The sequence below is a fragment of the Thermobia domestica genome, chromosome 5, assembly GCF_964235325.1.
Source record: "Thermobia domestica chromosome 5, izTheDome1.hap1.1, whole genome shotgun sequence".
Classification (NCBI taxonomy): domain Eukaryota; kingdom Metazoa; phylum Arthropoda; class Insecta; order Zygentoma; family Lepismatidae; genus Thermobia; species Thermobia domestica.
In genome coordinates, this window is record NC_137458.1 from 29012564 (window position 1) to 29029937 (window position 17374).

Consider the following 17374-nt stretch of genomic DNA (forward strand, 5'->3'; position numbering starts at 1 on the left):
TCCGACCCCTCAGAAAACTGAGAAGATTTAGGTTAAAGTACGGAGAAATAGTGTAGAAGTCATAAGAAAAGGAAATCCTAAACGGGGGTAGCCAAAATTAAAAAATAAAGTAATTTTGTACTGTCAAGTTAATATAAGCCAAATTTTGCGAGTCGCTCCCAGTCCGCAAGACTCGCGAAGTCTTGAGACGGCAATTAATTTCAAATACTATATCTTTAGAAGTAAAGGAAATGAAAATTCATGAACACGGGACTTCTGACGCCCTGGGATGGAAAACAAATCTTTACTGTAGTAAACATACTACAGTATTCACTCTTATCCATCCCGTTACCTCTATGAACGGTAACGAACTCAAATTAGTAAAATACCATTGAAGAGGAAAAAATCTCAAACAGCAACCAGATACTATAGCGTGTCGGAGGATGGGGACGAGTGTACTTAAACTGCACCATAATTCACGAGTCAGTTATGCCGTTCTGTAGTTGCTCCTGAACTGTACGAAAATATTTCCTGCACAAACACCACTCACATTGTCAGACGACATATATCGTTAGCACATGTAATCATTAACAAATCCGGTTTACTTGAGTCATTAATATATATATATAGACAGGGAAGATTTTATAATGATTACGAAATATTAATAGTTTTTACCATACAATTCCTCTAAGACACTTCTTGGACCCAATTTAAACAATTGCGGTTGACCAATAGGTTACACAGTGTAAACATAATCCGTCATTTGCAAACAACATTCCCTTTCATACGAATTTTGATGTGGAGGTCACTGCTCAAACATTTATCATCATACGAGTACATAAACAGTCATACAAATGTTTTAAGTCACGATCCTAACCAGTGGCAGACGAATAAATTGGGCTCATATACACATTAAAGTATCCTATTATTCAATTACATTCACTATATTAAATGTATATATTACTACTTACTTATATTTATTCCCATTTCATATCGTAGATTCATTTTCAGACACCCGACTTTTTTACACACGCCCAAACTACATAAACCACTTCTTATAACTCGTATTCACATTATTCAATAAGAATAAACTTAAATAAAATTTCTTAAGCACTAACTACTACATGAAAATCCGCATGAACCAAGGTCCACTCCTTCCAATACGAGCAACACCGTATGTTTATATTCCGCAGCCTAATAATCGTATATATGGAAGCAAAATTCAGTATTATTTACTTTATTTACACTTCTATCGTGCAAATTGCTGTGTAAAACCATTCGTATTTCTATACGGTACTCATTTATAGATATATTTATATTCTGAAATCAGCAATCAGAGTATTTGCAAAAAGAAAGGAAAAAGAAAAGTTAAAGCTGTGATCTAACGACAGTGTAGCGTTAATGACTTGTAGTTAAAAGTGAACGCAAAGCTTAATTTCATTTACCATTTGATTATTTAACTACAGAATGGATAATAACTTCGAGTATAGGTCATTGGTAATGTACTTTATCGTTTTACTTACTCACATAGATTGTAGCCATCAAATAATTCCATCTATAAACGAAAAATATACTATTTCAACTTTACTAATCTTCTTAACTATTTTGATAAACAAGAGGCTTGAGTTACGCGCTTGTTTACTGGCTTTAGAGGGAGCTATAAAGTAACAATAACCTTTGTGCTGGAAAATGGTTTATGGCCTATTTACAACAAACTATCTATTCCATATCACGAGACAAGTGTGTAATGTCACAATGGCTTTAATTTAGGGATGAGTTAACTACTAGGTTCGAAAGAAAGAGATGAATAATTAATAACCAACAATACATTGCCCTTAAATAAGTTAATAACACTTTCATACATACATGTTACATCGACACACAAGTTAAAACTACACATCAAACACATATTACTACACAAAATCATATACTATATATCAACACTAAACAATTCTCTAAACATCACCACATTTTAATCGGATCTGATGCTAAAAAGGAGGGGGATAGCTAGGACCAGATGGCCCTTGTACCAAAAACTAATCCATTCCTCTCAATTATATAACAATTATTGATGATCCCGAAAGGACATTCAAGGAAAATTTCCTTCCTGAAGAGAAAGGAATCTTTCACGTCATCATCTAACACATACTATACTTGGAAGCTAGGTCAAATTAGGAGTAAGATAGGAGTCCCTACTAGAGTTTACTCTGAGAATTTGAGTTAATTTGAGTTGATTTTAGTTTAGCGTCTCTTTCAGCAGCGAGGCTATTTAAGACGTGGACCTACTGATTAACGTGGAATCCGAACCACATGAGCTCCCGCCGAAAATCGAACCCGGGTCTCCCACGCCAAAGGCGCGTACGCTAACCGCTTAGCCACGGAGGAGCTCCTCTGAGAATTTAATGTTAATTCAGGAAAACAGAAAACTAAATATACCGCCATATTTCCCTAGATTGCAAATATACTAATCACAAAAATTATGTATTGACAGGCTACTGCAACATAACTAAAATATGGATGGGAAAGGAAAATTTTGAAGTCCTTTCCTAATATTGGATTGCACCACTCACAAAACCAGAAAATCAGAATTCACTATCCTTGTTGACCTGTCCGGAGATGATGGTACCGTCCAAGATGGTGATCGTAATGACAAGTTCCATATTTACATTTTTTTTCTTAACTTCACTGGCAGATTCTTAAAAGTTCAGGACTCCACGAGCTTCCAAACTGTTTATATAGCTATTTAAACTATTATTACCTCCATATTCTGTAGTTTGCTGCTGAATTTGTTGGATTTTGCTGAGTTGTTCCAGTCGGCGTTGTTAACAGAACGACGAAAACCAGGCAAAGAACAAGGTAGAGACGAGAAAGAACACTGAGGTGGCATATAGTTCCAAATCACAGCAGAGAAAATTCGCGGCGGAAAATACAAAAAGAATGAGAAATATTAAAAACTGGATCAAACAGGATTTTAACAGGATATGTATCTCATCGGGTCGAAGGGGGTCTAAAGTATCCTACCAAATATCGGATTGGTGGAAAAATTCAGAAAATTGTACCCAATCTCTAATCTATGAATTACATCGAAATATATATATATATATATATATATATATATATATATATATATATATATATATATATATATATATATATATATATATATATATATATAATCATCCAAATGAGATGTCCATAGATAAACATTTTCGGAGAAAAATAATATATAAATAAAAAGGGATTATGTCTTGAGGATCTATTTTCTTTAACTATTCTGAAACTTCTGAATTAATTTTATTTGGACAAAAACAAAACGAATTTAGTACGTAAGCCGAAAATTATACAGTAAAACCTGATAACACACAACACTGTTATACAATATGGATGAAAATTATTCGGTCAAAAAAAATTATACCACCTCAGCTGTAACTGAAGGTTACACAAATCATGAAGAACATGCATCGAAAACGACGCAAAACCTGGACGTCCATCAACATCATGTGATGGCGTTCACTGTCAGAATATATGTGATATTCTGACCGTCTGCGAAATAGTTGAGGAAATAGAAATCAATCAATGTAATGCCATGTGCTCTTGTTTGTGAAACTGAATTTGCATCGTTGTGCTGTAAAATTCGTTCTACGGTTGCTAATAAATGAATGAAAAGAAACACATGTGGAAGTAAGTGAAGATTTATTTGAATTGTTCAATCGGAAACGGCAGCTTCTTAAAAAATCATAACAGGTGACAGACTATGGCTATGACGTTGAAACAAAGGCAATTATCCCAATCTTCCGTAAAACTCAAAGGGCAAAGTCAAAGTTGCTTAAACGTTAAAGTGGTGCTTATTGTTTTCTTTGATTTTTGTGATGTTGTTCATTATGAATATCCAACATGATCAGACATCAACAAAGAGTATTATTTAGAAGTGATGAGGCGTTTGAGAGATGCTCAAAAGAAACCGGAAGCTTGGAAAAATGTAACATGAATCCTGCACCATGACAATGCTCCTACCCATTTGAGAGTTCGTGGCAAAGAAATACGACCCTTGTACCCCAGCTACCTTACTTGCTTGATTTGGGACCTGCAAACTTCTTTCTATTCTTCAAGTTTAAATCTACCTTAAAAGGTCGTAGTTTCCTATTCACAGAAGAGATGACTTCATTTTTCATTTTTTGAAATTTCATTTGAATTTCAGTTTAGCGTCCCTTCCAGCAGCGAGGCTATATGAGACGGAGAGCTGCAGCTTAACGTCGAATCCGAAGCACATGAGCTCCCGCCGGGAATCGAACCAATGTTTCCCATGCCAAAGGCGCGTATGCTAATCGCTTAGCCACGAGGATCTCAGAAGAGATAACAAAACATTTACTACGAGACCCCCAGGATATTCAAAAAGGGCACTCCACGATGCACTCCAGTATTAAGGTGGATCACTAGGTGTCCTCTGTGCTATGCTAAACGGTGGTTGAATAGTGTGGCGTTGCCAGATAGCGTCCAGTGTTTACTGATGCCTGATAATAAGGGAAGTAATCATGGAATTCTTCTTGGATACTTACGAGAAATTAGTTCTCGACCCTTACCACAATTCACAGCTAAGTTCCGCTTTTGAGCTGCAACTCTAGAATCCAGGAATTTTCTATTTGTGACTACCACAGTAAACGTAAAAATTTGGCAACGACGCATTATGGCGTTCTGCGCAAGTTTCTTTTCAAAAACTATTTCCTTAAATGTAAATTAACTCTTAAGTAAAATGTAAAACATAACATGAAAAACGATCAAACAATATATATATTTCGTAATAAGATCGTTACTTTAAAATACTTGTCATATACAAATAAACATTTCGTAAAACTGAGCAGTTTTAGTAAGATATAACAACAAGTACCATCTTATGTGTTCATTGTAAAACGAATCAAATATTTTCTTTTATTAGTCACCTTTTACGATATCAGTGTCTTATGTTGTAGCTGAAACATAACTCTGTCTTATAGTACAATATTTATAACATGTAATGTTTCATTGCACAGTAGTTAAGGGAATGAGCTAAAATACGTACTGACTTCCGGGTGGTGATCCACCTTAAATGACGCGCTGAGAACAATGTTCCAAAAGTGAAGAGAATTATTTTAAAAAAGCTAAATCTGAATAATTTTCAGAAGCAGGAAGTACTATTGTATTCAAAAAGTACAGTTTATTTTTGGATAGTCCTCGTATGTAAAATATAACTATTAACTAGCAAATTGTTTCAATTGTTATTTATCTTCTTCTAACGACGAAATCATACTCCGAACAGGGACAAATATTTACTTGAAAAAAGTATTCTACTTTAGTAATTCAATTCAAAACACAACAAGTATCAATCAATTTAACAGCCGTACGGTAACAATGTATTCGAAAAACTTTTTATACTCACCATTAACAAGCGAATGGCAAAAGAGTTGGCAGCATCTCGTAATTGTGTTGCATCCTGATTCCTGGAAACTGTTGATAGACGTTGAACTGTTGGTGTTTTTGCTGTGACTGCAGAGAGCACTGAAATAATGGAAATTAGGTATTCGGACTATAATCTATAATCTATAATCTATAATCTATAATAATAATAATAATAATAATAATAATAATAATAATAATAATAATAATATACGCACTAAAAACAACGAAAACGTAGGTGTTAAGAACTGTTCTGTTGGATAAATATCAGAATAAATCCATATCAGCTTTTACAAATATTCGAAGGAATGTGATAATAAAATATTGAATACTTTGTTTAAAGCATGTGTTAACATTCTGTAATATGGAAGGGGCTGAATACTTCACATTTCATCTGTAACCTAAACATATTGCAATTGATATGTGACGATTGATACATGGACAATGAGATATTATTGTGAAACATTATTAAAATATGAATCAAGTTTTGCAAAAACATTTTACAAATTGTGCGAGCGACCAGAACTGAGTAACGAGATATTGTGATCCGGCGCCATGAGACGAAAAAAAGATTCGATTCTTCTTTGATGCTCGGCGGTGTAGTGATTGATCACAATAATCTTGAATTCTAACCACGCTTTTCATCAAAAGACTAAGGTTGAGCTTCAGGAGTCGTAAGATTATTGTCAGATATTACTTTTGGCATTTAATTGCTATTAAATTATAAGCAACAAAATTATAAGGTTACTTCATAATATACCTATAATGTAAAATGCTTTATAATAAAATGGTGAATTATTATTTCAAAACATCATGTGTTTTATTAAATATTGTGCTGTATTCTTAGTGAAACACCAATTATTTCCTTAATACCCTATGCTTCATGCAAGATAATGTGCAATCAGATTCAGAATCGATCAAAAGTTTTTAGTTTAGATGCATAAAAATTGCATTTTAATTAGTTTTCAATTCTTTCAAATATGAACTCTTTTTTTATATAGGAAAAAAGTCAATTTTATTGGTGCTTCCTTTCTCTTATTTATTTATTTTACATTTAATAGACACTTGGTGGATAAATAGATATACATAGATACACAAGTAGATAGATATTGATCAAATAAATATGCGAAATGAGATTTATTATTACAACTCGAAAATTAAGTTACTGAAATAATTAAAAAATATACATGCATTGTTTTAAAGAAAAGTGGAAAATAGAATGGTGCTTATTGGTCTTTCAAGTTATAAATTAATGTCTCGGGCGAACGTAATGGTATGTCACGTTTCCTAATTTTCGAGTAAAGTGTAAAAGAAGATTCAACATTCCCATGCAATTAAATGTAATGACATACACCAAACAAGCTTACCCTGCCATCTGTAGGTACGTTTCCGAAGCGAAAGTACCTACATACTCTTCTGTGATTCGATCACAACGCACTTCACCTAAAAACTCAATTTCATCGGAAGTGGCGTTTACTATTGTATTCGCCAAAGTCGCTCAAATAACAAATTTCCTGTAGTATTTTATAGGCGACAATGTTACCATCTCCACAGTCCATTATGAACTGCTTCAGTTGATAGGTTCTAACGTTTTTATGTTATATCCTAGAAGCATCTGAGATGAAGTCTGGTTTTACATTTCGTCAACAGGAATCTTGATTTCCCCGAACAATTTCCGTTTGCTCGTTGTCAGATCTTTCCCAATTCTGGTAGCTGACGATTCAACCTATCATAGTGAACATCAGTTATATGAAAGTGAAAAAAGATTTCAGTGATATTTCAACTGAGGTACACGAGCGGCTGTTACTGGTGCGTATGACTTATGGCAGTATTATCAATTAATACGTTCGATGGTACATCAGTGGGAAAGTTTGAGAAGTCCTGGCTCAGATGTCCACGGAGATTGCGTGCAGTGATTTCAAGTTATCTTTCTTACGAGAATACAAGCAACCGAAATCATTAAGTAGAGAAAATAGACCAAGATAAAACATCGAAATTTGTATTGTTTATCATTGTATGGTACAGTATTTCAAAACATTTTGGTCCTCTTGATCAAATTCTTGTATATTCTTGTTCTATTGTAATATCATGATTGGTTACCTATTTCTTTTTTGTTCTATATACAATGTATTTACTTTCTACCTGACTGTAACACTCTTGTAGTTAAAAGCTATTGTCACAGCGTTATTATTAGGCCAATACACAAGAAAATAAGTTTACAACAGCACGATAATGTCATTTTTTAAGCTTTGTTCAATTCCTACAACAAACATTTAAAATGTCTGCCCAATGTATACTCATGTCCAAAATGATTGTCGAATATCTATAACTATCTTCTTGTAAGAATATAATTTGATAATGATTTTACAGGGTACATTTAATACTGATACTATGTGTATAATCGGGAATGTATATTTGTGGTAAATTTCATAGGAAAAGAATTATAAATACGAAAATTAGAATGAGTAAAACAAAATGTTGTTAAATGGACAGGAAACTTTATTTTCGTTTTATTGTTCTTATTTACTGCTCTTTTGACATGAAATTTGCCACATACATGTCTTTGCCGATTATACACATACTAACATTATAAGAAATACCGAGCGAATTCGTTATCAAATTATATTCCTACAACAGCATATTTATAGACATGCGACAATAATTTTGGACATAAGTGTACATTAAATGTTATAAAATAAATAAATGTATGAAGTAAGAAACGAAAGAAGGTTGAATGCTTAGAAGTGTAATACTTATTTCCTGTTTATTGATGGCCAAATGTGATAAACGCAAATAGATAACAAGGGAAGAATTCTGGATTGATAATGTAAAAGGAAACAGCGGAATCCAGAGAAAATCCAGTCAAGATACTGTCCACTGTAAACTCACATGACATGAAATCAAACCAATGACCTTTTACACTAGAGATGAGCTTTCCACCACTGAGCTACTATGCTTCTTAAAATAATACCCTCAATTCCGAAATGAGTTCATACTTTATTTTTTCTTCTCAAGTGAATTTGTTCGAGATATGACAACGTTGCTAAATGCATATTGCAACATTACTAGTAATATATTCTGTCTTTACAGAAGAAACCCGTAAAGAGCGCATACGAAAACTTGCTATGTTATAAATACATAATTATCAAGGCTATATTATAAAATACTTCACGTTGCAGTGTTTATTGCAAATACAGACAAAAGAGTGTCTCGTGAATTGCGGTTAATCTATTGAACATCTTAATACGAGGAGCGTTCGGAAAGTAACCTCCCTTTGGTCACTGTGCTTCAAGTAGTGCGGTCAGCGGTACCATCTTTGCACAGACATTCGCGGTAGATCAGTATGCATCCAACCGTGGTAGAATGAAGATTGTCGGATTACTAGTCCCACTTTTGTAGCGTCCCAAAATGTGTGATGCAATAGAAAACACCGTGAAGTGCGAGCTGTCATACGTTTTCTTACGGCAAAACAAGATTCGGCAGCAGCTATCCATCGGGAACTTTCTGCAGTGTATGGACTAAGTGTGATGAGTGAACGAGTTGTTCGTGAATGAGTTCGATCATTTAAAAATGGACGAACAAACATCCATGACGAAGAGAGAACTCGAAGGCCATCAGTGGTCACTGATCAACTCATTCAGAAAATCGATGAAAAAATTTGTGAAACTTAACGTTTCACAATCTCCGTGCTTTGCGATGAATTTCCAGAAATTTTCAGGACTTTGTTATATGACGCAGTGATACAGAAGTTAGGCTACACGAGCTAAAACCTGTGCGCAGTGGGTGAGGAGCTGAAAGATGCAGTCACAGGCTGGCTCAAGGTACAGGGGAGAGATTTTTATGCTGATGGAATTTCTAAGCTTGTGCACAGATATGATAAGTGCTTGAGTGTTTATGGAAACTGTTGAAAGATAGAGCAAGGTAGAGGTTTTCAGATGTTTATAATAAATTCATCTTGACTGGAAGACCAATCGGAAAACGACCATTAGAAAGACCAAGGCGCAGATGGGAGGACAATATTAAGATGGATCTCGCAGAGATTGGAATACAAAGTAGAAACTGGATGCAGTTAGCTAAGGATAGAAGTCAGTGGAGAGCATTTGTGAACGCGGCATTAAACCTACGGGTTCCATAGGCCATAGAGTCAGTTAGTTATAATAAATTCATTTTCGGTACTTTGATGTTTCTTTTTTTTTAACCAATCGAAGGTTACTTTCCGAACGGCTCTCGTATTTGGGTTTATAAAGACCACGGTGTTACAAAAACAAGATTCATAAATGATCGTCTTTGTTCTCTCAACTTTGCACTCAAAGAAAGAATGAATACAACTTAAGAAATAAAAATAACAACAGTATTAACATTTTACTTATGCCGTGCATTTTCAGATAAACAACAGAAATTCACATTCGCTTCTTCTTTTTTTCATCTACGTCGCATTAACCATTGTTTTCAAAGCATATGCGGAATAATTCCCTCGGGTTCAAACATTATGTTTGAAGTTTATGGGTAAGTCTAAAATTATTTCCCTCTGAAATAATCCACCATTTCTGAATGTCCAATATATTAAACGCTATGCACTAATGCGTTATACAGGTCAACCGACGAGAGACTTCGGCTATAACTGCTTGGTAGTAAGTAGATTTTATCTAAGTCAAGCCAGTAATAGTTTACTATACAAGACAGTATAAAATACAATTTTGCTCAATCGCCGGCTGATGATTTAGGCTACGCTCACACTGGATCAAAACTAACTGTTTTCATACACGTAATAGCTTTTTCTTTCTGGTATAATCTTAGTAAGAGTACTTTTCCATATTAAGGATATAACTTATTATTATTATGTTATTACTGTTATTATTTCGCAGAAATAATTGAAGAAGTAAAGTCCAATACTAAAAGCATCATAAAATATTAAGGATCTATTAATTTGCTAATTATATATCAACTGAAAAAAAATAATCATCTCACCTAGAAAAATAAGTTTCATTGTTTTACTGTTGACTCCAAATAATCAGTTAAAAATAATTCAAAGTAAACAAAAACCTGAAAATAAAGCAAAAAGTCTGAAATAATTAAATGTCAGAAAAAATCGCAATTATTTATATAGATTATCATAAAATTTCATACTTTTACGAATTGATCCGCCTTTAAGACAAGTAACACGATGAAATAAAACCAAGAATAGGAAAGAGTGGGGTAATCATGCGCAACACATTTCCGAAGTTACGAGTCAGAGAATGAGCTTTCGATTGATGCTACAACCTAGCGATCATCACAGGAACTATTGCCACATTGGGCTTTTCGCGCCAGTTGTATAGTGTTGTGTGGGACGAGTGGATTTATGTTTGTTTGTCCTTTATTGTTATTTTGCTGTTGAGGAAAATAAGAAGGTATATCTTAAATTTTTACTATGTTGTTTTCAACTATTCTTGTTTCCATATTGCATGACCTTGTCTATACACATGCGTACTTCTTATGAGGTTTACTTTTTAAATATTTTTCTAGTAGGTAAGTTTTGTTGTGTAATGTTGGTGTGCTTCGGAAGAAGGTTGTTAGGTTGTTAGGTGGCAACATGCAATCAGTGAGGTAAAGAAGTTGACTGATGGATCCCACATAAGTTGACGGTAACCAGCAAGAATCGCCGCCTTAAGGTGCGCAGTCCTCTGAATGTAAGGGATGACCAAAACAGTTTCCTACTGTGGATTGTCACTTGACATGAAATATTGATACCGTACGACAATCAAACGGTCAGGACAGTGGTTGGATTGTGATCAAAGTCCAGGACGGTTTCCAAAAATCTCTGAATATTTTGTTGCTAGCATATGGTGATTACAATGGAGTTTATCCATTATGCCTTTCTTACGGCGAGGCGCAACCATCCCTACGGATAATTACAAGGCTGAACACCATGAAATACTCATCAATTGACCGCAAGCATCTGTAAATATTTTAAAGGCATGGTGCCGCCAATGCATGTTGCAGACTGTGCATAAATTCAAGTATGAAATTCCTTTTCATCCACCGTATTCTCCTGACATCTTTCCAAACGACTACTATGTCTTCCGGCATCTTGAGCATTTTTTGGGGGAGGCAATACCTTCACTGTTGATTGGGCGGCTCAACGGGCGGTTGAAGGTTTCTTCCCATTACAGCGTCCAGATTTATTTCGTCACGAAACCCAATAGTTGGCTGACTATTGGCAAAAGTGTGTGGTTGCACATTTCTACCATTTTGATCAACCAGGCGTTGCAGTTTTCACTTTTTGACCTTTAGAAATGACGCGGTTTGATGGGACTCTTCATTCACATCAACCTAATGATTTTACTGCCTATAAACCCCGTATTGACTTCACCTTTGGTGGGAGAAGTCAGTGGTTCGATCTCAGCCATGTGAATTTGTGGTGGACAAATTGTGCCCGTGAGATTCCTGTTTCCTCCCACGTTTCTATTCCACAATTTATTTCATGATCACTCAGTTTCATTAATCACCTATCTTCTTTCTCTTAAAGGACATAAACGTGGAACGTCAAACTACAACTCTGTTTCCTTTCATTTCATGAACCCATTGCCTGAGATGGAAACAACTATGAAAGGACTGAAAACTGAAGAGAGAGTAACTGCGAAAGTCCCGTGTAGGCTCCGAAAAGTAAGCCATGGCTATACATCTCGAAATGTCGAGTTAAATGAATCTCATTGGGACACTATATTTCAGATACAATAAAATATTGAAATGCATATGGACTGTGCTTTTCCCATGAATTCTACCGCTAGTTTTCTGTAATATGCTTTATACTTGGTAAGGGATTGGTTTGTGTTATTTAGAACCAAAAAAACAAACGAGAAATCATCAAGCTTTCAAGGAATCGCTCTTTCATAATGAAATACAATGACTAACTGCTTTTTTGTCGCCATAATAGTTCAGTTCGATAATAAATTTTATGGTTACGGTTTTTCGTTTGCATCGTATTCATACTTTTGTGAGTAGCAAACTGACATCTGATACCACTTTTAGAAGTCTGGTATGCAGGGTGTCTCAAAAGTCCCCTGACATAGGACAACTTTATTATTATCAGAGTTAACAACAAAATCTAAGAGGGGATACTGTCTCCAAATATGATGTTTTCAATTTAAAGTCAATGATTTTTTTTTTTTTAATCGGGCGAGCCATTTGGATTCTACACTCTTTATTAATACAATGTTAAATGAAAAGCAATCTTGCCATTTACCTGGACTTACAACATAAGTGAATAAAGTTACTATTTGAAATGAGGGCTGGAAATCGACATGCTAGCGTAAAAGACAGTAACTTCATTCACTTATGTTGTGGGCCCATGTAAATGGCAACATTGCATTTTCATTTAACATTGGGCGAATAAAAAGTATACAGCCCAAATGGCTCGTCCGATTTAAAAGAATTTCTTCACTTTAGATTGAAAACATTATATTTGGAGACGGTTTCCCCTCTTACATTTTGTTGTTAACTCTGATAATAACAGAGTTGTCCTATCTCACGATCAGAGGACTTTTGAGACATGCTTTATAGAGTAGGCACGAAGTCGCTTTCCCCAAAACAAGCGTTTCTTTACATATTGGGAAATCCAATTTGTGCCCACCCTGTATACGTACATTTATATGTAAGCATTTTTATATCGGTTTCTAGTGTAGCAAACTTAAAGAAATGTAAAATTGAACACAAATGAAAAGATTTTGGATAACATCTTTGGTACCGAATGGAAATATTTAATCTATTAACCTCATGAAATAATAGGTTGGTGCGAATGAAAAGTCACCCCAGGTGCGGCACTTCCAACCCTCCGACCCCTTACCCCAAAAATGAAAACTACAATACCTGATTAATCAGTCTACAACCACACATTTTTGTTACGTTCAGTCAACGATTATTTTCCATGGAGAAATAAGTTTGGAATATTCGATGAAAAAAAAATCCTCAGTTGTACGTTGCAGCGCGCAATCATCAGAGAATATATTCCACCAAGAAGTGTTTGCAATGTCAGAAAAGATAATACAGTAAAACCCCTCAAATCCGAACTAATTTGGGCTGAAGCCTGTTCGGATTTCGGGGGTTTCGGATTACCCGGAAAATAATATTACGTACTTATTTTCTAATCTTCGACAGTTAAAGATAACTGACTTCAAGTGAAAAATCAGTGTTTGTTTAATCTTGTGTTGTAAGTTTTCGGTGAATCGTAATCCAGTTAACCTAAAATGATTTCATTGTTTTGGATTTTTTGAAATACGTAAGTAGACGTAAACTATTTCCTATTTTATCTAAACTTAACTGTATTTTATAACGTTTTGAATAAGCATTAAGTCTAAAAATGTTAAAACCTTAAAAAAACTAAATTTGTGTGATTATTTTTTTATTTTCCAGCTGTAGTTAATTTTTTTTCCTGAGAACGTGTTCGGATTTGCAGGGTTTTCGGATTTCCGGGGTTCCGATTTGAGGGGTTGTACTGTAGTCAGTGAAATAGAGTACTGAGAAATATGGTGGGTAATGAAGGGTTTCATATTGGAATTCATGGAGAGGCTGCACCATCCTTTGTACAACATGTGAGTGAGTCTTGTTCAGCAATATAAGAATACCATTCTGTAGACGATTGCTGGATGCTTGAGGAAAAGTTTGCAGTGCATTTCATGGAATTCACCACTGATATTTTCCGCAAGCCTAAGAAGGCATAATAGATACTTACCGTTAAAATTACTATATTAGTAACAACATATTCTATGGCTTTAGAAACCATCTTAGACTTTGATCGCGTGCCAAACATTGTCCTAAACTTTTACGATTACGATAGTAGATCCGTTTTTCATCTGAAGCAACATCTACATGCAGGAAACTTTCCTGGATGTTTGTTACATACAGCGAACTGTACAACTAAAGACGGCGTTTCTTGATAGCCTATGTCAGCTCATATGGCAATCGTGTGTTCAAATTTTTCACCTTACCCATTACACGGAACTACTTAATGGCAATGATATGGTGTATGGCTAACACGTTTGCAATGACACGAACACTTTATCCAGGATCTTCCACGTGTTCCTGAAGAGCTCATCCAAACATGCTCTTGATATGTGATCGCGGGGCTCATTTTTCGAAGTTACATCACAGGAACAAACTTTGAAAAATCAACATCGAATGGTGCGTTCACTGCAATTGTTAATGGGTTTCGCGGCCTGCTGTGCAATATGTTCTAGTTTAAAATCGTAAAGAAAAATCACAATCGTGTATTCTTCATAGTGTACCATCATACAAACCTATTCAATAACACATTGCCATTTGAATAGCTGGGTACTCAGCCTGTTTATTGGGTATACGCAGAGTTTCTGACGTTACACTTGTGACTAGTCCATTCCTATTTTGCATTATGGAAGTGAGTTTGTCACCAGATGTTAAAACAGATATTTCATTCGCTGCTACTTAACAGAAACCCAACCAAATATATATATTTACAATTCCATGAAATGAAATAAAAAGAAGCATTTCTGTATGTAACAAACAAATATGATGTTCAAAAGTTACACAGAAAAATAACATTGGATTTATATTTTAAGAAAGAAGTACTAACCTTGTTATTCAGAGATTGTCTAAGCTTGAAGCAGATCTTGAATGTACCTATACAGCAACTTTATTTTAAATGTTGAATTCACTATGCTGTCAACAAACAAAGGATTAAAATCACGCAGTCCATAAGGTAAAATTTGACTTTTATAGCAAAAGTAACACAACTACAAAAAATCACATGAAGTCAATGTATATTTTCTAACTTCGATTACAGCCAACTTCCACGCGTGAGTGCCATTTTGTTTCTCTCAGTGTTTAAATAAACATTATGAAGCGAACACCAATTTCCTTTTTCCGTTTCAATGGAAAACAAGAGAGTGTAATAAACATAATATTTCTACTAGTAAGACCGACACTATCAAACAACTTAGTTATGTCATTCACGAACATGAAACAACTAGAAAAAAAGATAAAAAGGGCAAGAAAGGGGAGCTGCAGAAGTCCCATCGTTTTTAGTACTTATCTAATCTTGCGTTCGCGAAGGAAAGCTGGGGTCTTGTGTCTCGGATTAAGCGAAACCCATTAAAGTTCTCTCTTCTTAGATTCAATAAAAGTTTATGAGTGTTATCAATTCTGCTGCTGGTCTCCAGTGATCGTGTATTTCACAATGGATTGGTCTGTGTTGTAGAAGACTTAAAAATCTATATAAATGGACAACATTGAATTTTAGAGTAGTATTTCCTATTTAACTCTAACTGTAAATGATAATATAAACAAAAACCATTCTTATAGCGCTGTTTTTCGTCGCAAAAATTCTTCGTTTTAGTAATAAACTATAATCGCAGATGTACGGAACACGGTGGCTCAGTGAAGAGCACTTACCTCTGGTGTATGGGGTCCCTGACTCGATACCCGGACAAGCAAGTTTGTGATGGACAACACCATGTTCGTGGGTTTTCTCGGGGTACTCTAATTTCCCTCCACATTTCAATTCCATGGAATCTTAAATCATATTTCACTTGCCTTAATCATCCGTCTTTCTTACCCTAACAGGTATAAACGTAGGACGTTAACCTAAAAGATTTTGTAACCACAGACGTGTCGAATTTTGCTATAAAAATATTCATTCACACTTCACTTTTATAATTTCCGACAGCAAACTGCGATGTGATATTCACTAATGAATCTCTCATATTTATTACTACTTATGCAAAACGTGCAAAACATGGAATGTATATCACTATCTATCTAGATCTGACAGTTTCATGGCAAATCAAAGTTGTTTTCAAAGCTGTATCTTAAAACATTCATAGTTTTAAAACATTGTTTCCCCTGGAACAAACAAAGAGGAAATTTGCAGATATGAATGCAGTTTTGATGTCGTGTATACATGTTTCTTGCTACCAACCAGTTCTGCACCTGGATAAATTTAGAGATGAAGCCTCTTCTTGCGGCATTGAATCCATACCAGTCAATCAATTTTCTTTGACCAATCTATCTATGACCATATTTCACTTTAGAAATCAATAGTGAAAACAGAAACAGTAAATTTTCAATACTTTCGTGTTGAAAAAGTTTTTATTTGTTTTTTACTTTTATTATTATTATTATTATTATTATTATTATTATTATTATTATTATTATTATTATTATTATTATTATTTTAAGTTTACGGTACACGCAGAGCCAACTCAAGGATGTTCTGCGGCCTTAAGACAATTCAGGTCACGCCCTTGAAACTGCAAACTGAAAAATTATTCGTTCATTTTATTGATTCGTATGAAAATTACATCGTAATTATAATTGAGACACTATACTTTATAGTTAGATCAGTTACAGAAATTGATCTCCTCCTATACACGAATTAGTTCCGGTGGTTTGGGGGTAGCGTTCACATCTGGGGCATGGAATTCGTGCCTCGATCCCAACTCACACCAAGTGAGCTTTGTGGTGAATAAACACTATGTGTGTGGGTTTTCTTGGGGTTCTCCCGTTACCTACCACTTTCTTCATTCCATCATTTCATTCATTTTCATTATCACCGTTTCCTTTAGTCTTCACAGGACGACTGTGAGACGACATAAAACTGACATATTTCATTTCATTTAAATTCAATTTCAGAATAGCTGTTCAGATTTTTACCTTAGCTACATTAATCAAATCTGTGATATCAATTTTTATTTCATTAATTGCGCTCTATGGAAATTGTTGCTAAACCGTGCAATATGTTCCGTTATTGTAGTTTACAAATAGTATAATTAATTTTAATTTTGAGAAATTTTTGCCTCCGCTTGTACTGACATAGGAAGGGCTATAAGTATTCGCAAAGCTACAAAAGAATCGGGAAGGAGCTGCTGATTTTGGACTAACCTCATTTAACCTCACACTAATCCAATCTCACTTTGACATCATTTCGACCTCTATTTCACTTAACCTTACATAC

General features: G+C 34.8%; 1 protein-coding gene across 1 annotated transcript in view; it reads right to left on the minus strand.

Annotated features, from left to right (window-relative positions):
• The window catches only part of LOC145685021 (leukocyte elastase inhibitor-like), an 86888-nt gene extending 71607 nt beyond the window's left edge, over positions 1 to 15281 (minus strand). Inside the window, exons 1-3 of the mRNA XM_081757362.1 lie at positions 14996 to 15281; positions 10378 to 10452; positions 5393 to 5511 (exon numbers count right to left, since the gene is read on the minus strand). Of these exons, the coding sequence (XP_081613488.1) occupies positions 5393 to 5511; positions 10378 to 10396 (138 nt within the window). The 5' untranslated portion in view covers positions 10397 to 10452; positions 14996 to 15281. The remainder of the gene's footprint in view (positions 1 to 5392; positions 5512 to 10377; positions 10453 to 14995) is intronic.
• Positions 15282 to 17374: the final 2093 nt, after the last annotated feature.